This window comes from Anolis sagrei, chromosome 1 (genome assembly GCF_037176765.1).
Source record: "Anolis sagrei isolate rAnoSag1 chromosome 1, rAnoSag1.mat, whole genome shotgun sequence".
NCBI classification, from domain to species: domain Eukaryota; kingdom Metazoa; phylum Chordata; class Lepidosauria; order Squamata; family Dactyloidae; genus Anolis; species Anolis sagrei.
Window position 1 is genome coordinate 157,607,957 of NC_090021.1, and position 25,905 is coordinate 157,633,861.

Below are 25,905 nucleotides of genomic sequence, written 5' to 3' on the forward strand. Positions count from 1 at the left end.
GATATACATATCACATATATATATATACATACACACACACACACACACACACACATACATACTTTGGGAACATGTACTTTAATAATAATAATAAACCTTTATTTATACCCCGCTAACATCTCCCGAAGGACTCGGTGCATTTTACAAGAGGCCGAGGCCCAATACATCAATAAAACAACAGCATAACAAATACAACAATAAATAAACTCATAAAACAAAGAAATAAACATTAAAACAATAGCAATAAACATTAGACAATAACACCATGATGCATTTAAAAACTAAGGCCGGGCCAAATGTAATGATTAAAAATATTAAAATACTGAACATGACAGGTGAGATTGATAGGTTTTTGGAGATAGGTGCAGTGTGCAGACAGTCTTAAATCTCTAGTAAAGTGCATTTGGGACATGATCCTTGGAGTTTCCTATTCTGGGAAGGCACACTGGAACAACCACGTCTTCACGCTCTTCCTAAAGACTGCCAACGTTGGGACTTGTCTGATGTCCTTGGGGAGAGAGTTCCAGAGTCGGGGGGCCATCACAGAGAAGGCCCTGTCCCTCGTCCCCACCAATCGTGCTTGCGATGCAAGTGGGATCGTGAGCAGGGCCTCTCCGGGTGATTGAAGAGATCGTGTGGGTTCGTATACAGAGATGCGGTCACTTTGGGTACAAGACTAGTAGAATAAGGTCTATGAGTATGTATTATATTATGTTAAGAAAATTACTTTAAAATAGGTGAGGAATATTATCCTCACCAGTATCCCATCTCTGCCATCTTTTACATTCTTTTATTTTATTTGCACATTGTGAGTTTAATGTCCTCACAAGTGGAGGACATTACCTGAAATAATTATTCCTCCAAGTGATTTAAGGGAATGGGAGCTGCATTAGACAAGGGGCATATTAACACTGTTTTTTCATGCATCTTAGAGACAACTTCAAAGTGCAGCAGCACTTTCAGCCTCTTAAAAGAGATAAGCAAAATTGGGGGATACTCCAAAAAAGAGTAATGTGCACCAGTATGCTCTAGTTTAAACCATGTTGCCTGGTGAAATCAGCTCCAAAGGATGCAAACCATTGCACAGATTCTCAGAGCATTCCACTGATTCCACTGGTTCACGCATACACATTTTGTTATCTGCTTTGTGTTTACACTGCCATATAATCCAGTTCAAAGCAGATAATCTGGATTTTTTATGCCAGTGTAGAAGGGGCTTTAGATCCATGCTGCTATGCTAAGGGAATGCAGCTTGCCCCTGATTTTTTTTTTCTGATTAAGAAATTTGTAGCATAATCCTGTCTTCTGCCTACGTCTCGCTTGCTGGCAGGAGCCATTGTTTTCTTTCCTACTTTACTCTTCCTGCCAAATCCTGGCTGTTCAGCCCATACATACTTATTAATAGCGTATCTTCAGACGTAGGACATTCCTTGTGAAACACCATTTTAAAACTGCGTTTTTCTATACTTCTTTTCAGCCTTTAAATGCGTTGCGTGGGAGCATGTAAATTCAAAGAAGCTGTCAAGGTTGACTATATTGTACTTTTATTGCATTGTTCAGTTAGAAGGAGAACCACAAAGGTTTTGATTTACCAAATCTTGCCTGCAGTTATTTTTTATCATCACTAGATGTCAGTGCAGATACATCAGATCATTTTATACACGATTCCTTGGATATGTCAAAGGGAAATGGATTGGAATAATCTGGCTTCATGTTTTATCTAGATAGCAGTTTGAAGAACTGTGAAACATTGCTATGGGTCCAGATTGTAACATGATAATGTAATTCTGCTGGAAACACATGCAGATTGGTTTTTTTTAATGAAATGGTAAAACAGGTGAAATATTATTTAGTTCCCATTGTAATTTACTCACATTCCATTTTGCAGGACTAAAAGTATCAATAGGCACAGAACCCCTCCTTTTCAGGCTTCTATTTGCAATGGAAGCAACTTAGTAGGAACTCTTTTCCGATGAAAATTGCAGCTGCTGAGAAGTGATTCCCATAGGACAACTGGTTTATAGAATCATAGAATCAAAGAGTTGGAAGAGACCTCATGGGCCATCCAGTCCAACCCCATTCTGCCAAGAAGCAGGAATATTGCATTTAAATCACCCCTGACAGATGGCTATCCAGCCTCTGTTTAAAAGCTTCCAAAGAAGGAGCCTCCACCACACTCCGGGGCAGAGAGTTCCACTGCTGAACGGCTCTCACAGTCAGGAAGTTCTTCCTAATGTTCAGATGGAATCTTCTTTCTTGTAGTTTGAAGCCATTGTTCCGCTTCCTCGTGTCCAGGGCAGCAGAAAACAAGCTTGCTCCCTCCTCCCTGTGGCTCCCTCTCACATATTTATACATGGCTATCATATCTCCTCTCAGCCTTCTCTTCTTCAGGCTAAACATGCCCAGCTCCTTAAGCCACTCCTCATAGGGCTTGTTCTCCAGACCCTTGATCATTTTAGTGGCCCTTTTCTGGACACATTCCAGCTTGTCAATATCTCTCTTGAATTGTGGTGCCCAGAATTGGACACAATATTCCAGGTGTGGTTTAACCAAAGCAGAATAGAGGGGTAGCATTACTTCCCTAGATCTAGACACTTAGACTCCTATTGATATAGGCCAAAATCCCATTGGCTTTTTTTTTTTTGCCCCCACATCACATTGTTGGCTCACGTTTAACTTGTTGTCCATGAGGACTCCAAGATCTTTTTAACACGTACTGCTCTCAAGCCAGGCATTGTCCCCCATTTTGTATCTTTGCATTTCATTTTTTCTGCCTAAGTGGAGTATCTTGCATTTCTCACTGTTGAACTTCATTTTGTTAGTTTTGGCCCATCTCTCTAGTTTGCCAAGATTGTTTTGAATTCTGCTCCTGTCCTCTGGAGTATTGGCTATCTCTCCCAATTTGGTGTCGTCTGCAAACTTGATGATCATGCCTTCTGGTTTATGTGTGTGTTGTGATCCTATGAGTTCTCATTCATGGTATTTATTTTAAAGAATGTTCATGTTTACTAATAGCTAAATGAAAATGATGCCGTGTTATTCCTTGGAAGCATTTTTGTTTGTTTTTGAAAAAGATGGCTGCCTCTACTGGCTCTAACATAATCCATTGTGGCCTAGATCATCGGCCACAATGGATTATGTTCTTCTGAGTAAAAATCCTCTTACATTGGAAGCAAGGCATTTTGACCTCTTAAACTCTTTGTCAGAGAAGACTAAAGATCATTTCAAAGATCATTACAGCTCCCATGATTCCATAGCATTGAAAGATCATAGCATAAAGATCATTACAGCTCCCATGATTCCATAGCATTGAACCATAGCAGTTAAAGTGATGTCATATTGCATTAATTCCATAGTGTAGATATACTTCTCTTCGACTACTCCTACCTCAGACTGGTTAGTACAGGAAATCAGTACATCTACAAGCCCCACGAGTCCCTCTGTTTATAAGATTCTATTGAATTGGGGGGGGGGGGTAATTTCAACAATTTCCCTTTTTCCTGCATACTCCTTGTTCCCCCTGAAAATCTTCTCTAGGGGATTTGTAAATCCCGGAAGAAGAATGTACAATATACCAATCCTATTTCTTTGGTCTCATTTAAGTATTTAATGGGTTGTTGTAGGTTTTTTTGGGCTATATGGCCATGGTCTAGAGGCATTCTGTCCTGACGTTTCGCTTGCATCTATGGCAAGCATCCTCAGAGGTAGTGAGGTCTGTTAGAACTAGGAAAAAGGATTTATATATCTGTGGAATGACCAGGGTGGGACAAAGGATTCTTGTCTGCTGGAGCTAGGTGTGAATGTTTCAACTGACCACCTTGATTAGCCTTTGATTGCCTGGCAGTGCCTGGAGCAATCTTTTGTTGAAAGGTGATTAGATGTCCTTGTTTGTTTCCTCTCTGTTGTTGTGCTGTTGTAATTTTAGAGTTTTTTAATACTGGTAGCCAGATTTTGTTCATTTTCATGGTTTTCTCCTTTCTGTTGAAATTGTTCACATGCTTGTGGATTTCAATGGCTTCTCTGTGTAGTCTGACAGAGCACCTGATGAACCAACCTGGACACAGCATTTTATTTGAGAATACAGAAATGCTGGACCACACCAACAACCACCATGTCAGACTACAGAGAGGAGCATGTGCTAGGATCAGGCCCGTAGCCAGGATTTTGTTTCGGGGGGAGCTGAGTTTGATTCGGGGGGGGGGGGGCTGAGTCTGAGTGAAAGAGGGTCTACCCTAGCAAACCTTTTGTATCGTTACCCCAATCCCCCCATGCATATGGGTTATATTGAGCATGGTGATCAGATCATGATATGAATAAACATAACAGTTTAAATAGTGTACCCGTAAGGCCTTCTCGCGGACCACCATGAGAATTTGGGGGGGGGGGGATTGGGGGGCTTCAGCCTGGCTACATGCCTGGCTAGGATCCTCTTAGTATGCAGACTACATTGGAACCGTGGTGGAGATAGGCACATGCACACATTCTATTTCATTATTACAAGGGTCTGGAGAACAAGCCCTATGAGGAGCGGCTTAGGGAACTGGGCATGTTTAGCCTGAAGAAGAGAAGGCTGAGAGGAGATATGATAGCCATGTATAAATATGTGAGAGGAAGCCACAGGGAGGAGGGAGCAAGCTTGTTTTCTGCTTCCTTGGAGACTAGGACGCGGAACAATGGCTTCAAACTACAAGAGAGGAGATTCCATCTGAACATGAGGAAGAACTTCCTGACTGTGAGAGCCGTTCAGCAGTGGAACTCTCTGCCCCGGAGTGTGGTGGAGGCTCCTTCTTTGGAAGCTTTTAAGCAGAGGCTGGATGGCCATTTGTCAGGGGTGATTTGAATGCAATATTCCTGCTTCTTGGCAGGGGGTTGGACTGGATGGCCCATGAGGTCTCTTCCAACTCTTTGATTCTAGGATTCTATGATTCTATGATACACAAATCGGTGTTTGAAATATCTTCTGTATTGATAACTATTTTTTAAGACACCCAAGATTCATAACACTCAATATACTGAAATTTCCTATTCCGCTCTGTGTGCGTGTGGAAAAGGGTGTGTGTATGTTTTACATTATACTGTTTTATCTATCAAGAAAATCAATTAAATAATGTGCAGCCAATTAATAAAAAGAGGGAGCCCATTACATTCACAGTATAATTGAGAAAAGCTTATAGAGCAAATACAGGTGATGTCAACGCAGTTCAACATCAGAAGAGTATCAGAAATAATGTAAAATTTAAAGGGCAGGTGTAGCATGCAACTCTGTCCAAATGAACAACTACTGGCATAGTAAAATTACAGTGATATGAAATTAATTATACCATTCTTTTCAGGGTGATGAGGCAGAGGGAATTATAGATTCATGGTGGATTTTATAAAGTCAGTACTCTTTCCCTTTTATTTATTACCACTCTCCAACAAATGGCTTGTTAACTTAGCTATACAAAGATTGAACATTGTTAACACTGAAGAAATTATTATTGTTGTGTTCATGAAAACAATGCTACTTTATGTTCCACTAGTTTATCCCATTATAAACTTTTAACAGATAAAAAGGTATCCCAGAAAACACAGTTTTGATTTTCAGATATGTGAATTAAATTAAAACATAACCTTTAAAATATAGAGTGCACCTGCACTGGGAAATCTGCCATCACATTTTGGTACCAGTATTTCCCCAACATGAATACAACTTGCCATCCCTAATCAGAGATCTGCAATTAGGAAAGAGTCAGAGCAACGAATTTTATAGAACAGCAGCTGAGCTGGAAGGCATTTGGTCATTCTAATGCTTGTAATCTTTTTAAAATACTTGAAAAATACTTTGCAAAATATGGCTATCTGCACCAGAAGGTAGTATTTCAGTGCTAATACAAAACAGAATAACTTACAATTTAAGAAATAAGACTTATGTCTTCATGGGATGAAGACAAACGTGCATATGTTTTAATTGGGGGAAAGGATAAAAGGCAGGTTACATCTCTGTCACTCCTTCCCACCTACTACTAAGGAGGCTGTTCAGGTCCTGAACCGTTGCTTGGCCGCTGTATCGGACTGGATGAGGGCGAACAAATTGAAATTGAATCCAGATAAGACAGAGGTACTCCTGGTCAGTCGAAAGGCCGAACAGGGTATAGGGTTACAGCCTGTGTTGGACGGGGTTACACTCCCCCTGAAGACGCAGGTTCGCAGCTTGGGTGTGATCCTGGACTCTTCGCTAAGCTTGGAACCCCAGGTTTCGGCGGCGTCCAGGGGAGCATTTGCACAACTCAAACTTGTGCGCCAGCTGCGCCCGTACCTTGGGAAGTCTGATTTGGCCACGGTGGTCCACGCTCTGGTTACATCCCGGATTGATTACTGCAACGCGGTCTACGTGGGGTTGCCCTTGAAGACTGCCCGGAAGCTTCAGATGGTCCAGCGCTCGGCAGCCAGGTTGCTAACGGGAGCGGCACTCAAGGAGCACATCACTCCTCTGTTGAGCCAGCTCCACTGGCTGCCAATCCGCTACCGGGCACAATTCAAGGTGCTGGCTTTAGCCTATAAAGCCCTAAACGGTTCTGGCCCCGCTTACCTCTCCAAACGCATCTCCACCTATGAACCGACTAGAACATTAAGATCGTCTGGGGAGGCCCTGCTCTCGATCCCGCCTGTGTCACAGGCGCGCTTGGCGGGGACGAGAGACAGGACCTTCTCAGTGGTGGCCCCTCGGCTATGGAATGCCTTGCCGGCAGACATCAGACAGGCACCTTCGTTGCTGACGTTTCGGAGAATGGTCAAGACCTGGCTTTATGAACAAGCGTTTGGCTAAGCAATGCAACTAATCAAGGAAGACGGTAAATGGAACATAGGAACGGCACAACGACTATGAGAACGGATCTGATTTCAACTGAGGCGTTATTTATGTTGTTTGTTGATTTGTCCTGTCTGATTGTTAATTGTTGTGGATCGACGTCGTCGATCCTGTTGTTGCATTGTTGTGTTTTAATTGCACTGTAAACCGCATTGAGTCTCCTGTTAAGGGCTGAAAAATGCGGTATAAAAATGAAGCAAATAAATAAATACTTTGCTCTGCCTGTGAAAAGGAAACTCAACAACATTAAATACTTATTGTCGAAAGCTTTCATGGCCGGAATCACTGGGTTGTTGTAGGTTTTTTCGGGCTATATGGCCATGTTCTAGAGGCATTCTAGAGGCATTCTCTCCTGAGGTTTCGCCTGCATCTATGGCAACAACCCATTATGGCACTATTTTGTGTCCTGTTTCTTACAAATCCGCCTCCCTCTCTATGATACACAGAGTATTGGGGACTTTGGCTCATTGAATCAACCCATTTCATTGACTGCAACATGAACTGCATTGAGGTTCTTAAGCATGGTGTCTAGGTAGTCTTTATAATAGAGTACAGCAGCCCCCCTGATGGTCCAGCGGTTTAAACCACTGAGCTGCTGAACTTGCTGACCAAAAGATTGGTGGTATGAATCCGGGGAGCAGAGTGAGCTCCCACTGTTAGGCCCAGCTTCTGCCAACCTAGCATTTCGAAAACAATCAAATGTGAGTAGATCAATAGGTACTGCTTCTGTGGGAAGGTAATGGCTCGCCGTGCAGTCATGCTGGCCACATGACCTAGGAGGTGTCTATGGACAATTCCGCTCTTTGGCTTAGAAATGGAGATGAGCACCACCCCCCAGAGTCAGACACAACTAGACTTCATGTCAGGAGAAACCTTTCCCTTTCCCTTTACAGCAGTGCAATATGGATAATATACCAAAGTTAGACAGGAAGCATACTGATCTTAAACGAAGAGAGGACACAGACATTTTAATATCAAATTAATCAGTGCCTTATCACTTCTACAAGAAGTTTCAGATATGTCAAAATAACTTCCTCACAACAGGTTTTGGCATTTATCGTCTTGTCAATCATACCCAGTGCTATTGAATTTTTCTTCAGTCTTCACTGTTTTGCCTTAAGTAGCCTGATTGAAGTTACTGAAAATCAAGCCAAATCTCACTTACTCAGGAAGCTTTCAAGTTATAAAATTTGTGATGTGGGGATTTGGAGTACACTCTTTCCATGAGCAGAACAGCTGTCATGCAATACTTTGGTGGTAAAAATGAGGAGAGGTTTTCTAGCAATCCTACCTCCTTGTCCTTTGAAAGTCTGTTCTGAAGAGCAGCAGTGCAGAGATGGCATAGTAGGTGAAGAGACAGTTACACCACCAACCCTCTTATTACAGAATTATAACGGCAAGGGCAACTCTCATTCTAACCCATAAGATTTTTTTTAATTATACAGTGTCTTTTATATTCCATCTTTTGAACCTTATAACTCAGTCTACACAGTGACCGGTATGTGATGTTTTGTATTAGTACACTTATTTGTCTCAGGGGAGCGTGCTTGCTCCATCCATGTTCAACATCTACACAAATGACCAGCCACTGCCAGAAGGGACAGAGAGTTTCATCTATGCTGATGATCGTGCCATTACTGCTCAAGCAGGGAGCTTTGAGATGGTAGAACAGAAGCTTTCCGAAGCTCTAGGTGCTCTTACTGCCTATTACAGGGGAAACCAGCTGATCCCTAACCCATCCAAAACACAGACATGTGCCTTTCATCTCAAGAACAGAGAAGCATCCTGAGCTCTGAAGATCACCTGAGAAGGAATCCCACTGGAGCATTGCAGCGCACCCAAATACCTGGGCGTCACTCTGGACCGTGCTCTTACCTACAAGAAGCACTGCCTGAACATCAAGCAAAAAGTGGGTGCTAGAAACAATATCATACGAAAGCTGACTGGCACAACCTGGGGATCACAACCAGGTACAGTGAAGACATCTGCCCTTGCGCTGTGCTACTCCGCTGCTGAGTATGCATGCCCAGTGTGGAACACATGTCACCACATTAAAACAGTGGATGTGGCTCTTAATGAGACATGCCGCATTATCACGGGGTCTCTGCACCCTACACCACTGGAGAAATTACACTGCTTAGCCGGCATCGCACCACCTGACATCCGCCGGGAAGTAGCAGCCAATAGTGAAAGGACCAAGGCAGAGACATCTCCAGCTCATCCCCTGTTTGGGTATCAGCCAGCACGTCAACGACTTAAATCTAGAAATAGTTTTCTAAGATCTACAGAGACGCTCGCTGGAACACCTCAGCAAGCGAGAGTCCAAAAGTGGCAGGCTCAAACCCAGAACCTCAATCATGGCTGATACCAAATGAGAGAAACTCCCCCCTGGGCACAGAGGACTGGGTGACTTGGAAGGCGCTGAACAGACTGCGTTCTGGCACCACGAGATGCAGAGCCAACCTTCAGAAATGGGGCTACAGGGTGGAATCCTTGACATGCGAGTGTGGAGAGGAGCAAACCACTGACCACCTGCTGCAATGCAACCTGAGCCCTGCCACGTGCACAATGGAGGACCTTCTTGCAGCAACACCAGAGGCACTCCAAGTGGCCAGATACTGGTCAAAGGACATTTAATCAACTACCAAACTCACAAATGTTGTATTTTGTCTGTTTGTTTGCTTTGTTCTGTTAGAAATGTAATATAATTTGACTGGTTGTCCTGACACGACAAATAAATAGTATTATAGATGTTATTTATTTATGAATTTCATATGAAAAGCACTGCATAAATTAGTATAAAACTGATAAAAAATAGAAGGAGCATAGGGCTCAATATCTTTCGAGGAAAAACAGGAAACAGATGTATGGATATTATTACAGACCTATAGATATTATTATAGACATAGATGTTATTATTTTTATTGTTATTTTTATAGATATTATATAGCTATTGTTATTATAGATGTATACATATTATTATACGTTATATAGATATTATTATTATAGACATAGATATTATAGGCCAGTGTTTCTCAACCTGGGGGTCGGGACCCCTGAGGGGTCGCTAAAGACCACCAGAAAACACAGTATTTTCTGTTGGTCATGGGGGTTCTGTGTGGGAAGTTTGGCCCAATTCTATCATTGGTGGGGTTCAGAACGCTCCTTGATTGTAGGTGAACTATAAAACCCAGTACTGACAACTCCCAAATGTCAACGTCTATTTTCCTCAAACCCCATTTGGATATATTGAATATCTATGCCAACTTTGGTCCAGATCCATCATTGTTTGAGCCCACAGTGCTTTCTGGATGTAGGCAAACTACAACTCCCAAACTCAAGGTCAATGCCCACCAAACCCTTCCAGTATTTTCTGTTGATCATGGGAGTTCTCTGTGCCAACTTTGGTTCAATTCCATTGTTGGTGGGATTCAGAATGCTTTTTGTTTACATGTTAACTATAAATCCCAGCAACTACAACTCCCAAATGACAAAATCAATCCCCCCGCCAACCCCACCAGTATTCAAATTTGGGCATACCGAGTATTTGTGCCAAATTTGCTCCAGTGAATGAAAATACATCCTGCAGATCATTATTTACATGGCGATTCATAATGTTAGGGTTATGGTTGGGGGTCACCACAACATGAGGAACTGTATTAAGGGGTCACAGCATTAAGAAGGTTGAGAACCACTGTTATAGGCATATAGGTATTACTGTTATAAATGTACAGATATTTTTAACAGACAGATATTATACTAATAGACATATGGATATTATTATAGACCTGTAGATATTATTATAGGCATATAGACATTATTACAGACATATAGATATTAGGATAAAAATGTAGATATTATTGTTAAAGACATATAGATATCATCGACATATATGTTATTATAGATTGATAGATATTATTATGATATATAGATATTATTATTATTGTAGATATATTATAGCCCAGGGTTGGTATAAAGTAAAAATGGATGGCCATCTTTTGGGAGTGTTTTGATTCTGCCTTCCTGGACAGCCTTTGTAGATAGTGTGCCTTTTTGTCCCTTCTTTGAATACTGGACTTCATTTCCCAGAATGCCTTCCCATAACTCAGTATGGGTGGGGTTTCTGGGCACACACACACAGAATCCCTGTGAGTTCCCAGCAGCAGAAGAGAGGGAACCAATCTAGTTTCCCTAAGAAGGAAGTTCCAGAACTTGGGAGCAACCGCTGAGAAAGAAATTGCCCATTTTTCAACAGATGCATTTTTGCGGGTGGTAGAACCAAGAGAAGGGTGTCCCCCAGATATCAGCTCCCAGGCAGGCTTCTGTGAGAGAATGCAGTCTTTTGGATTGTGTGGACCTGAGTCATATCTTCTTACTTACTTACTTAGGCGATCCCTCGTTGGACGAGTAAGATGGTCTTCCATCATGGGTTTCCTTGTGGATTCATAGGTGGCTGTGGAGCCCTATTCTTGATCCGCATCTTCTCCCACAGTGAAGGCATTGGTTTCCAGGTGGAAGGCGGTCCCGGTCGGGGTTGGCTTGACGCGCCTTCCTCCTGGCACGTTTCTCTCTTTCACCCTCCACTTGTGCCTCCTCGAATTCTGCAGCACTGCTGGTCACAGCTGATCTGCAGCTGGAACGGTCAAGGGCCAGGGCTTCCCAGTTCTCAATGTCTATGCCAGAGATTTTTAGGTTGGCTTTGAGGCCATCTTTAAATCTCTTTTCCTGTCCACCAACATTCCGTTTTCCGTTCTTGAGTTCAGAGTAGAGCAACTGCTTTGGGAGACAGTGGTCAGGCATCTGGACAGCGTGGCCGGTCCAGAAAGGAGTTGATGGCAGAGGACCATCGCTTCAATGCTAGTGGTCTTTGCTTCTTCCAGCACGCTGACGTTTGTCCACTTGTCTTCCCAAGAGATTTGCAGGATTTTCCGGAGGCAGCACTGATGGAATCGTTCCAGGAGTTGCATGTGACTTCTGTAGACAGTCTGTATCTCACAGGCATAGAGCAGGGTTGGGAGGACAATAGCTTTATAGACAAGCACCTTGGTATCCCTACGGATGTCCCAGTCTTCAAACACTCTCTGCTTCATTCGGGAAAATGCTGCACTCGCAGAGCTCAGGCGGTGTTGTATTTCGGTGTCGATATTGACTTTGGTGGAGAGATGGCTGCCAAGGTAGCGGAAATGGTCAACATTTTCTAATGTTACACCATTAAGTTGTATCTCTGGCATTGGGGAGGGGATGGCTGGTGACTGCTGGAACAGCACTTTGGTTTTCTCGATGATCTCGACCTTGCAAAGGCATTTGATACAGTGAACCGCAGCGCTCTCTGGACCATCCTCCAAAAAATGGGGTGCCCAAACAAATTTGTGAACATCCTGCGGCTCCTCCATGATGACATGTTGGCAACAGTCTTGGACAGCAGTGGCTCCCAAAGTGACCAATTTAAGGTGGAATCGGGTGTCAAACAGGGATGTGTTATTGCCCCAACTTTATTCTCCATCTTCATCGCTATGATACTTCACCTTGTTGATGGGAAGCTTCCCACCGGAGTGGAAGTCATCTATCGGACAGATGGCAAGGTGTTTAACCTCAGCAGACTGAAAGCCAAAACCAAAGTTACAACAACATCTGTTATAGAACTCCAGTATGCTGATGACAATGTCGTCTGTGCGCATTCAGAAGATCTACAAGCCACTCTAAACACCTTCGCAGAAGCATACACGAAGCTTGGCCTGTCACTGAACATCATATCTTCTATTTAGTGATTCAAAGCACTAGATGATGGATTTATATGTCGGGGGAGAATTATTATGCATACTTCTCTCTCACTTTCTTTACTGCACACTTCTCATTGTGAATTCAGTGGAACCTATCATGCTACGTCAGATGACTATTTGGCAAAGTATTTATATTGCAACAGTACTAATGCAGATTAAGCTTGGAAAAGATGATTATCTTAACAAGGATTTGCATACTTATATAAAAGCCACCTGCAAAATCTATAGATATCTGACCACACCCAATTATTTATGACATTTGAGAGCAAGAGCACCAATTATTTTATGGAATCGGTATGGAAAATCAAAATGATGTGTTTCAAAGGCCATTTCATTTGTCTTTACGAAAGACAAACTTGAGATCAACATGACTACATTTTTGTGGTGTTTTGACCTTTTGATGAGCATTCTAATTTTGTATTAAGTTTCCAGTAACTCGTAAGTTAAGCATAATGCCAGTGAAATGTGATCCACTGAAAATGAACAGTTTTATTTCTAGGAGAAAATGTTAGGTGACAACAGCGTCAACTACGAGAAAATGTGCTGTCATTTCTTATCCCTCACACAAAGATTTGTATCTGAGGATGACTTTGCAGAAGGCAAGGCAAAGGGCTTGATTTCACGGTTACCACCTTCTGATGTAATCCTGCTTTGCCATTTTTCTTTTATTCTAGAAATGCCCCAGCATGGAAAAATAATGTCACAGAGATCTTTTATCATGGATTAGCAAAAAAAACAAACAAACCCCAGGTTCATAGTCTCTGTGCCAGTCATAAATGCACAGACGATATTATTTTCCTTACTTCATTAAAACATAGTTCAGCCTCTTAAATGCATTGCCTGTATGCTTCAAAATTTATTTATTTATTATTTAGTTAGAACTTTTTTTTGACCTCCGCAGAGGGACTCAGTCCGGTTCACAACAAAAGATTCCTAAACAATAGTTTAAAACATCACATCCCATAATACACTAACATATTAAAATACAATCATATAATTACATAAAACCAAGTCGTCAGAATGAAGTCACAATTCATCGCCATCCGTCCGTGTGGTCAGGAGTTATTGACTCACTCATCAAATGCTAAATTCCAGAGCCAAGTTTTAATCAGTTTTCTAAAAGTCAGGAGAGAAGGGGCAGTTCTAATCTCCAGTGGGAGAGAGTTCCAGAGCCGAGGGGCTACCACTGAGAAGGCCCTGTCCCTCATCCCCACCAGACGCGCTTGCGAGGGTGGTGGGACCGAGAGCAGGGCCCCTCCAGAAGATCTTAACAACCTTGATGGTTCATAGGGGAGAATCCGTTCGGACAGGTAAACTGGGCCGGAGTCATTTAGGAATTTATAGGTCAACACCAGCACTTTGAATTGTGCTCAGAAGCTAATTGGCAGCCAGTGGAGCTGGCGCAACAGAGGAGTAGTATGCTCCCTGTACCCTGCTCCTGTTAGTAATCTGGCTGCCGCTCGTTGGACTAATTGCAACTTCTGGGCAATCTTCGGAGGCAACCCCACGTAGAGAGCGTTGCAGTAGTCTATACGGGATGTAACCAGAGCGTGGACCACCGCAAAGATCCTATGCTTTGTGTAGGTAAAGAGCTGTCCTGTGTATTCTTACTTGGATGTAAGTTCCACTGAGTTTGTAAACAGTGATTTCTGGGGGGGGGGGGGGGGGGGGAATCATGCATTGTTTTGCTTGACGTTTATTATTTGCTTATGAGTTTTACTGTGATATTTGTATTTTTTTGTTGTTGGCGGCGGCCTTGGCCTTTGTAAGCCGCATCGAGTCCTTCGGGAGATTTTGCGGGGTATAAATAATTGTGCTACCACTATGTGACATCAGTAGATTTTACACAAAACAATTGTCCATTTTTAAACTGTCCTAGTAGATAACAATATCCCACAGTAGATCAAGCCATCACCCTGTGCATTGCTATTTTGTTCGTATTGTGGTTTGCAGAAGCCTGCTTAAGTTTTGTGGTCATTAATGCATCTAATATTTTGTTTTCTAAGTCTTGTAAACTTGTAGATAAAGTTTACTATGGCTTGAAACCTGTAGAATTCCCTGAAATGATCTGAAAATAGAGCCATAATTGCTTATAATAGCAATTCCAGTGAAGTATTCAGCTAAGAACATTCTTATGCATTTCACTAATTTCTCTCCACTGCCTGATCATTTTAAAATCAACCTGTATTAGCTGTAAATTACTAATAAGCCCTATGGCGAAACACCGCTAAATGTATAGGTAGCTTAATCTTGTATAACACAACAGAAACTACTTTGTAGCATGGCTCACAATGGCTTCAACTAAATCATTCAAATTAACACAACAGTTTAACCCGGTTTAACTTCTTACAGCTTAACTAATCATGTAGTGACAGGAGGCATTCATTTCCTGTCCTGTTTTACCAGATCCATGGGGATAACTTTTATTTGAATTTTGGCTAGTTCTTTTGTTTTTGACATTCCCTGTGTTTCCAGTTGCTCTTTTCATATCAAAGGTGTTGTGTCAAAATAAATGTTTGATCATCAGCATAATGTTGTTTAGAGCGGTTTAGTTTTTAAATTGCAAAGAAGATGTAATCTTGTCCATTGATTTTTTTTTCATCTTACAATGGTGTCTGCATTTTCATGGATAACTTGTGTAACACTGGTATGATGTGTTGTATGAAGGAGCTTTTCATGCTATCTTGGCACATAATATGAGCCCTATTATGACTTACTATGACAAGATCATGCCACGTATTGATGTGATTTTCTGCCCAAGATAGCCTTCCATTCCTAGTTTTCTCCAAGATCGTTCCTCTTGGTTCGGTCACTACACTCTGTGCTTTTTTATATAGAACAGCAGGACTCAAAATCTCCTAGGCTGTTTCTAAGGTACCAGGAGGATGCCAGTGGCCTCCCGGTGCTCCCGCAAAATGGTCTTTGGATCATGTTGTGGTTTATCTGGCTTACCAGTTTAATGGTTGCAGTTCCCCTGGGTAGGTTCAGGATCACCCTACTGGATCTGTGGGAACTTCCATTGCCCTTCTGAGGGGTTTTCTTCTGAAGATCTCTGTTGAACAGATGCTTCACCTATTTCATATGCCTTCATCTTGCACAACGTGGTTAATGCTCACTGTTGTAAATGTGTAGCATTTGGCAGAGCCATCTTTTTCCTTTCTGTGAAGGGTCATTCCACAAGGTCATTGCCCACTTCTATGGTCTTCATGAGGAACTTGCAACTGGATGCAGTTTGCCATGCTGCCACATGGTCCACGCCGCTTAGCTTTGTGCCTCACTACAAATTGGATGTCTCCTCCAAGAGGGATGCTTCATTTGGAATGGCAGTCCTCTTCTCTGCGGTAGCATGACGCCCACCAGCCAGAGTTGATAGCTCACTAATCTACCATATGTGCGATTCAAAGTTGACTACAAGAAATTACAAGTTGCTTACCTGTAACTGTAGTTTCCTGAGTAGTCACCTGTGAATTTGCACATCCCTGCCCATCCTCCTCTCGAGTGTAATGCCCCGCCTTCTAGCTGCTTTGTGACGGAAGAGAACTGGAGGCCTAGCCCCGTTCATGGGCTATATATACTCGGGGTGGGCGGGGCGAGGCGGGGGTAAAATGTCTATTTTAATCTTCCAGAATGTTCCGAAGCTGGTATGATGTGTCACTGGTACGTTTGAAATGTTTCCATTTTGCATATCGCAGCAGTTATTATATCTGATGTGACCAGTGCATAATCCTAAGACACAGTTGATAGAGTCTAGATTTAGGACAAGCTGAGTCAAATATTTTTTTTATAAAATATCTCTTTGATTCTTTTCTGATCAGGGAAGTAATGATTTGTTTCCTCTGTGTGGTCCCTGTGAAATGCAAACATATGGGTCTCCTGCGCCTGTGCCGACAGTCTTGGAACTCGCTAGAAGCTTAAAGATACATTTTGGTGGAAGCCCCACCCACTCTCCCCTTGATAGCATATATCGCCCCAGTTCCTCTTTTCCGCTGCAGTAGCAGGAGTTAGGAACCACTCTTCATTTGTGACTAGCCAGGCGCAAAATTCACACAGTTTATGCCAGAAACAATGTTTCCTGTACAGGAAGCAGTGCTTTCTATCCAGAAAAAATATTCCTGCTTTCGGTGGAAACCAATCATGTGAATTTTGTGCCTAATAATTCCCCAACTCCAGTATATTCTGAGCAGGAAACTGCATTTTCTGTGCAGAAAAAATGTGGTTTTTCTACTCTGAAAATGCAGTTTTCTGGAGAATATAACCATGTATAAATTTTGCCTAGAATCAGCCCCATACTCTGTAGACTATCCATCCATGATTCTTCTCATCAGGGCTTCTTGATACATTTTCCCACCATTTTCCCCAAGTACTTTGAATATTTCTCCCATCTCTTTACCTTACTATTTCTGTTATAGTTATAAGCTTTAAGTCTTCATTTCTACAATAGTTAGGATATATCTGCCTTATTTGTTTCTTGAGTGTGCCATAGCTATATTTATCCATTTTTGCTCCCTGGATTATTGTGGCTGTCTGGAGAACCAACTTCACCTAAGTACCTTTGGATTTAATGAACAAATATAGTGTAATAATATAGTTTGTCTTCATCAAGAGAGGTTGGAATATTTAAGGAAAATGAGTTAATGATTTTTTGTAGGTCAGGATACCAAGAATGTGGTGTTAACTAACTATAGGCGTGCTTCATCTATAGTAGTAGTAATTCTTTATCATAGGTTTGTCAGTGTTCTGATTTCAGTGATTTTTGTGCTCTTTGTTTTTTCAGGAGCAGACCTTGGCTCTGAGAAAGGAAGGCATTGGAGTTGTGCTAGACTCTGAACTTCCCCACCTAATAGGCATTGATGATGATCTTCTTAGTACAGGTATCATCTTGTATCACTTGAAGGTAAATCAATACTTATCTGTTTCTAGTTCCTAAATAGACAATTTTAATTGTACTGTTAATTTGTTAAAATGAGTGAGGTGCTCACCATTTCTCTGCAAATAATGGCGCACCAGTTGTTTCTTGCTCTTAATTAGTTTAGTATAAAAGTATCAGTCAGCTAGTGCTTATTTCTGTCCTGAGGATCAGTGATAAATGAATGGCATTCCTCTTGGGCATATTGATTTTTCATTAATTTTGCTGTGGCCATGAATAGGCTAGAAACTTTCAAATTGCTTACTTCCGTATAGTTGTAAAGATGCAACTGTAAGGGAGAAACAACAGTAATTTACAGTCATATGAGATAAGCTCTATAAATAATTCATTATTTAAAACCAGTTCATTCAACTGTTGGCTTTATAGCAATAAATATTACCTATCTGATGCAATTCAGTGTTTGTACAATAATGTATACCACTTTTTTTCTTATAGGAAGGTACAACACATGTTGGCAGGGAAGATGCTGCAACAGAACAGGATATTGGTAAAAAATATGTCTGTCATTAAGAACCTTAATGTAGGATTATCTCATAGACTTATTTATTTATTTGTCATGTCAGGGTAACCAGTCAATTGTATTACATTTCTAACAAAAAAACCCCCAAACAAACAGACAAAATACAAAATTTGGCAAGTTTGGTAGTTGATTAAATGTCCTTTGACCAGTATCTGGCCACTTGGAGTGCTTCTGGTGTTGCTGTGAGAAGGTCCTCCATTGTGCATGTGGCAGGGCTCAGGTTGCATTGCAGCAGGTGGTCAGTGGTTTGCTCTTCTCCACACTCGCATGTCGAGGATTCCACTTTGTAGCCCCATTTCTTGAGGTTGGCTCTGCATCTCGTGGTGCCAGAGCGCAGTCTGTTCAGCGCCTTCCAAGTCGCCCAGTCTTCTGTGTGCCCAGGGGGGAGTCTCTCATTTTGGTATCAGCCATTGATTGAGGTTCTGGGTTTGAGCCTGCCACTTTTGGACTCTCACTTGCTGAGGTGTTCCAGCGAGTGTCTCTGTAGAACTTAGAAAACTATTTCTAGATTTAAGTCGTTGACATGCTGGCTGATACCCAAACAGGGAATGGGCTTTAGATGTCACTGCCTTGGTCCTTTCACTATTGGCTGCTACTTCTCGGCGAATGTTAGGTGGTGTAATACCGGCTAAGCAGTGTAATTTCTCCAGTAGTGTAGGGCGCAGACACCCCGTGATAATGCAACATGTACATAATTAAGAGCCACATCCACTGTTTTAGCGTGGTGAGATGTGTTCCACACTGGGCATGCGTAATCAGCAGCAGAGTAGCACAGCGCAAGGGCAGATGTCTTCACTGTATCTGGTTGTGATCCCCAGGTGCCAGTCAGCTTTCGTATGATATTGTTTTTAGCACCCACTTTTTGCTCGATGTTCAGGCAGTGCTTCTTGTAGGTAAGAGCACGGTCCAGAGTGACTCCCAGACTCATGGACTGAGATTTCATTATTCTGTTTCTACAGCAAAATCTTAGAAGTCTTGGATTCATAAGCTTGAAACAGGTCTTAGAATGTCTAGTTTGTGTATGATATCAATCACAATATGCCACTGATGAGCGCTTATTTAGTAAGTAATCCCTAATGACAGGAACTACCTTATATACTTGTGTAGATGCCAACCTTATGTATAAGTCAAGGGCAGGGTCGGGGTCCAAAATTATGGATTTTGAAATGACCAGTGGATATGTTGGGGAACATTCTACAGAGAGGGAAAAATATCAGCACCACTTCAGGGGGGGCAGCCACCTCCTCCACCACCGCTACCACCACCACCATTTCCCCGCCTAGGCATTTAAAAGAGCCAAAAGCAGGCCACTGGCAGGGAGAATAGAGAGGATTGGTGTTTCTTTGAGGTTCTTTTGGGATGGACTAAACTCTCCCTTTCACAACTCTACTTAGAGAACAGAATTGTTTCTTTTTTTATGATAGTTAAGTACTTATATTATTATTTATTTACAGCTTTTATATTCCGCAGGGGACTCAGGGCGGATTACAGTGTAGACATATATGGCAAACATTCAATGCCAATTTTTGACATACAAACATATACAGACATACACAGAGGCTATTTAACTTTTTTTTTCTGGCCGCCAGGGGAGCTGTTGCTCTCATTGTCCATCTGCAATGCTGATGGAGCACTTCCGCATTCCCCGCATGCTTCCCCGCTGGAATGCTTTGCTGGAGTCTTCTTTATGGCCTCATAAATCAGTTAATTTAGCCTCCCCACACTTTTAAAGTGGTACCTTACTTTCCTACTTGACAGATGCAACTCTCTTTCGGGTTGCAAAGGTCGACAACAGGCTACACACAATTGGTTGGAAACCGACTCCAACCCGAGCTGGCTTTGAACTCATGACCTTTTGGTCAGAGTGATCTTAATGCAGCTGACACTCAGCCAGCTGTGCCACAATCCCGGTGCTAAGTAACAGCATTTATATTACCTTGTGGATAAGTTTACCCAGGTCTTGGGGGCTGATTTTTTACTAAACGTTCTAAACACATACCTGACTACATACAGTACATTTTGAGTGTTTAAAATGGTTAAGGCACTGGGATCAGACCATGGTCTTCTCCTCAGCTATCTTTTGTTTTGAGACTTCTTCTGATACCCATAACTGTGCTTAGTATTATACCTGCACTTACAGTAACTAAGAGGCATACTAATTAAGGGTTACATCTTAACATTCAAAACCAGCCACTGGCCACTTCCAGTCTCTGAGTGATAGTAAAAGATTGGTCAGAGTTGTGACTGAATTGGCCCCAAGAGTGACTTAGGTAATAAAAGCAGTTATTTCATAATGGAGAATATGTATAGTGTGGGATTGCAGAGGAAGCCCTGAAATGTGTGTTAAGATTTTTTTTTCTATAATTGGGCAAGACTTGTATAGTACCTCTTAAAGGTATGCCTCCTGAGACCAATTGCAATGTGAACTGATTCTTAGTCTCTTCTGTTGGTTAATGAGCTTAATTTGTAAATAGTTATTATGTTAACAGAGAAGAATGGGTGCATTTTAATACTTCTAGCATTTTAATTTATACAGATAAGCTCGACAAATTAGGCCATTTATGTAATTTGCCCTTCTTGCACTGTTCATTGTTAGTCTTTCTTTCTTTTCAGACATTCATATTTGTACATATAACTATGTAAGATGATATTACATCACAATGCTCTTTTGGCAGTTAATAGAATAAGAGTCCATAGATTTGAATTCTAGGATAAAGGCCATACGATAGGCACAAGTGCTGGTCTTACTGATTACTGTATATACTCGAGTATAAGCCTAGTTTTTCAGCCCCCTTTTTAGGCTGAAAAAGCTCCCCTCGGCTTATACTTGAGTCAAGGTTATTTATTATTTTATTCTGTTATTAGTATTACTTTTATTCCATGTATTATTTTACTTTCTTTATTATTATTATTACATTTACAGTATTTTACCCTATTATTACATTTATTATACTTTATTATTATTGCATTTATTATTTTACTCTATCACTACATTTATTATCTTGCTCTATTTTTACTATTATTATTGCATTTCCATTAGAATCATAGAATCATAGAATCAAAGAGTTGGAAGAGACCTCATGGGCCATCCAGTCCAACCCCCTGCCAAGAAGCAGGAATGTTGCATTCAAATCACCCCTGACAGATGGCCATCCAGCCTCTGTTTAAAAGCTTCCAAAGAAGGAGCCTCCACCACCCTCCGGGGCAGAGAGTTCCACTGCTGAACAGCTCTCACAGTCAGGAAGTTCTTCCTCATATTCAGATGGAATCTCTTCTCTTGTAGTTTGAAGCCATTGTCTTAGTCTCCAGGGAAGCAGAAAACAAGCTTGCTCCCTCCTCCCTATGACTTCCTCTCACATATTTATACATGGCTATCATATCTTCTCTCAGCCTTCTCTTCTTCAGGCTAAACATGCCCAGCTCCTTAAGCCGCTCCTCATAGGGCTTGTTCTCCAGACCCTTGATCATTTTAGTCGCCCTCCTCTGGACTAAAATGATTACATATTACATTTATTATACTTTATTATTATTGCATTTATTATTTTACTCTATTACTACATTTATTATTTTGCTCTATTTTTACTATTATTATTGCATTTCCAGTATTTTACTTTATTATTATTATTATTATTATTATTATTACTATTACATTTATTATTTTATTCTCTTTATTATTGTTGGAAGCATGTGCAAGTATACATTGAAGAAGGTTAAAATAATGATTTAATCAGAGTTGGGCAGTCCTATCTCAAATTACAGTTTTATGTAAATATTCAAAAACATTTCACCTCCTGGTGCCTCGATTAATGTAATGTTATTGGTATTTATTTTTATTTTGAAATTTACCCGTAGTGGCTGCATTTCCCACCCTCGGCTTATACTCGAGTCAATATGTTTTCCCAGTTTTTTGTGGTAAAATTAGGTGCCTCGGCTTATATTTGGGTCGGCTTATACTCGAGTATATATGGTATTTAAGAAGAAAAATCTGTTTGTGTTTTGTAGTGCTTCATGGCCTCGACTTGGAAAGTGAGCATTGCATCTTTGAACACTTGAATGGAACAGTTAATTTAATACCACTCAGCGGAGCACAGTGTTCTGTAAATGGAATTCAAATTGCAGAAGCCACACAACTCAACCAAGGTATTTGTCTAGAAAGAAAGAAAATATCTTACCCTTCATAGTAGCATTGAAAAGTCATAAAATACCAGTTTTTCCTTTTCTGTATATAATGAAACATATTTTGAACTATTTTCTTTTTGTTCAAAAGAATGCATTCTATAGTTGTCCAGATGTCTTTGAACCACATCTTCCTTTGGCTCAAGCTAACTTAGACAGTGATGATGATGAGTGATGAAAATTTCACTGCAGGTTTTAGAAGTCCAAGCATTTCCAGCTTCAGTCATAGTTCATTTGAGCAGATGATGAGAAAAAATGTGTGTGTGTGTGTGTGTGTATGTGTATGTGTGAAGGAAGAGGTGATCGGACTGGGTTGCAATCTCTCTTTGTGGCCAGTGAGTCATTCCAAAATAAAAACTACAATATTTCATGTCATAATAATGGCCACCATGTAATAATCACACTCCTATTTTGAGAGTGGTAAAAAATTTGAATTTTTTTTTTGTGTTCCTCACATAATAGTTGCTCAGCCATTTGGGACTATTCTTCCTTCTTTCACCAAAGGCAAGGCAATTTTAAAAATCAGAAATGGGGTAAAAGTTGGAAATGTTAGGATTGAAGGTAGGGAAAAAGTAGGGAGGGGTGGGTTTCCAACTTTTACCTATACATCTGTAAAAATATTCTTTAATAAAAAATTTTTTTAAAAAAAAACAAACAGAAATGGGGGTCTTTGGAACGTGAATCTTTTTTCTTTTCTTCTTCATGGTCACACAGTTGGGTCTAACTTGGCCTGCGCAGGTTCCGACGGAAAATAACAAATGTAGAGAGGCAAGGAATTGTAGGGATTGGTGGCAAGGAAGGGTTGCTAAATAACCGATCGAAGGCCCAGGGAAACTTGGAAGAGTACTTTTGACTTGTAACATGGCTATAAAAGGAACAGACTCATCACCAGTGCTTAAAGTCAATATCCCAAAACAGACTCACCACCTTCCATAGTGAGGGCAGGTCTCCTAAAACTTGAAAGGACAACACAAATTCTGTTATTTACAACCCCGATATCCAAAGTGAGAGTGATTGAATTTCTCAGACAGTTTGTTTATTTATTTATTTACAGCTTTTATATTCTGCCCTTCTCACCCCGCAGGGGACTCAGGGCGGATTATAGTGTACACATATATGGCAAACATTCAATGCCAATGTTGACATAGGAACATATACAGACATAGACAGAGGCTATTTAACTTTTTCTGGCTGCCGGGGAGCTGTTGCTTTCATCATCCATCTGCGACGCTGATGAAGCACTTCCGCATTCCCCGCATGCTTTCCCGCTGGAATGCTTTGCTGGAGTCTTCTTTATGACCTCAAAAATCAGTTTAAAATGACATATTTCCAAATAGCAATTTTGGAGGGTTGTATTGTAGGTTTTTTCGGGCTGTATGGCCATGGTCTAGAGGCATTCTTTCCTGACGTTTTGCCTGCATCTATGGCAAGCATCCTCAGAGGTAGTGAGGTCTGTTGGAACTAGGAAAAAGGGTTTATATATCTGTGGAATGACCAGGGTGGGACAAAGGGCTCTTGTCTGCTGGAGCTAGGTGTGAATGTTTCAACTGACCACCTTGATTAGCATTTAATGGTTTGGAAGTGCCTGGAGGGAATCTTTTGTTGAGAGTGATTTGATGTGCCTGATTGTTTACTCTCTGTTGTTTTGCTGTTGCAATTTTAGAGTTTTTTTAATACTGGTAGCCAGATTTTGTTCATTTTCATGGTTTCCTCCTTTCTGTTGAAATTGTCCACATGCTTGTGTATTTCAATGGCTTCTCCATGTAGTTTGGAGGGGTGGTTTTTGTCTTGGTTATGATAGAAAACATTTAACTTCAACTTCTCTTTTTTTGGTTCTAAGAGTCTACTCATGATTTCCGATGGTTGCTATTTATATATTAAAGTATATATTAATTGCACTCGCACAGTTTACATCCTGTGTAGTTGGCCCCATGAGATTAAACCTGAACTTGAAAACTCTTCTGTGTTTCAGATCTGAACGAGAAGGGAGTTCATTTTTTGATTTGTTGAATAAGCAGTCAGAAGTACTCTACAGTGGCACAGTCTTTTCTCAGAAACTATTCGCTCTCTTTAGAACTGATTTGTTTCTTGAGAGAGAGAAAATACTAAAGCTTAGCCTTATTATTGTTAAAGACATATGGTCTTCAGCCACAAAGTCGCTCTGAATTTGAGACTTGGTAAAGTGTGTGTATGAATTTTTATAGACCTGGGGTATAAATGCACCATTTATCTCTGCCTTTTGCCATTGCTTCCAAAGACTTGACCGACTGTACTTAAATCATTCCCTGAGATTTTTAAAAGAAAACAATACATTTAACTTTCCAGCTTGCAGAAAGAAAAAGAGAAAAAGCTTTGAAAAGTAATGAACATATTCAAGAGTTAAAAGAGAAACTCTTTTACAGTGTTACCAGGTAGAATTATAACCAGCTGGGACCCTTTCCCTATAGTTTCATAAAAACACTATTCCAATGGAAGGGAAGGCCAATCTGGTGCAACACATAAATTACAATGATGGTATTGAAATAGCTTTGCAGCATAAAGTTTTATGAACAGTAAATCTCCTTTAAGATTAGAGTGCGATAAAGTGCGATAGGCAATGTTAGCATAATTTTGAGCTGAAAGAAAGGAAAGACTAGATTCTGCCTTTCCAATAAGCAATTTGGCATAGTCTGCAAAATATATTCATTTTACAAACCTTTATTACATTTTAATTTCCGTGGCAAATTGGGCAAGCTACCAGAAAGCAAAGCCGTGATGCAAATACTTTGAGAAAAGTTTGTGGCATTGAAGTTGTGTTTCTTGTTTGGCTTTTACTTTCATAAATAAGATATAGGATCAGAAAACTACTAGAAAATATTGGGATTTTTAGACGACGCATAAGTAGATGGATAGAATTAACAAAAGACAGTGTACTACTAATTCTTCATTGGCAGTGTGGATTCAAGACTGACTTTGACATGTATATCTTGGGTTGTTGTAGTTTTTTCCGGGCTATATGGCCATGTTCTAGAGGCATTTTCTCCTGACGTTTCGCCTGCATCTATGGCAAGAATCCTCAGAGGTAGTGAGATCTGTTGGAAGTAGGAAAATGGGTTTATATATCTGTGGAATGACCAGGGTGGGACAAAGGACTCTTGTCTGCTGGAGCTAGGTGTGAATGTTTCAACTGACCACCTTGATTAGCATTTAATGGCTTGGAGGTGCCTGGGGAGAATCTTTAGTTGAGAGTGATTTGATGTGCCTGATTGTTTACTCTCTGTTGTTTTGCTGTTGTAATTTTTGAGTTTTTTAATAGTGGTCGCCAGATTTTGTTCATTTTCATGGTTTCTTCCTTTTTGTTGAAATTGTCCACATGCTTGTGGATTTCAATGGTTTCTCTGTATAGTCTGACATGGTGGTTGTGAGAGTGGTCCAGCATTTCTGTGTTCTCAAATAATATGCTGTGTCCAGGTTGGTTCATCAGGTGCTCTGCTATGGCTGATTTCTCTGCTTGAAGTAGTCTGCAGTGCCTTTCGTGTTCCTTGATTCGTGTTTGGGCAATGCTGCGTTTGGTGGTCCCTATGTAGACTTGTCCACAGCTGCATGGAATACGGTAGACTCTTGCAGAGGTGTCTCAAAAATTACAACAGCAAAACAACAGAGAGTAAACAAT

The 25,905-nt window shown here is 41.0% G+C and overlaps 1 protein-coding gene across 3 annotated transcripts in view; it reads left to right on the top strand.

Moving 5' to 3' along the window:
• KIF16B (kinesin family member 16B) overlaps positions 1-25,905 on the top strand; it is a 197,056-nt gene that overhangs the window by 64,153 nt on the left and 106,998 nt on the right. For all 3 annotated transcript variants that reach the window (XM_067469750.1, XM_067469744.1, XM_067469745.1), the window contains exons 13-15: positions 17,405-17,524; positions 17,993-18,044; positions 22,080-22,217. In XM_067469750.1, coding sequence (XP_067325851.1) covers positions 17,405-17,524; positions 17,993-18,044; positions 22,080-22,217 — 310 coding nt within the window. The remainder of the gene's footprint in view (positions 1-17,404; positions 17,525-17,992; positions 18,045-22,079; positions 22,218-25,905) is intronic.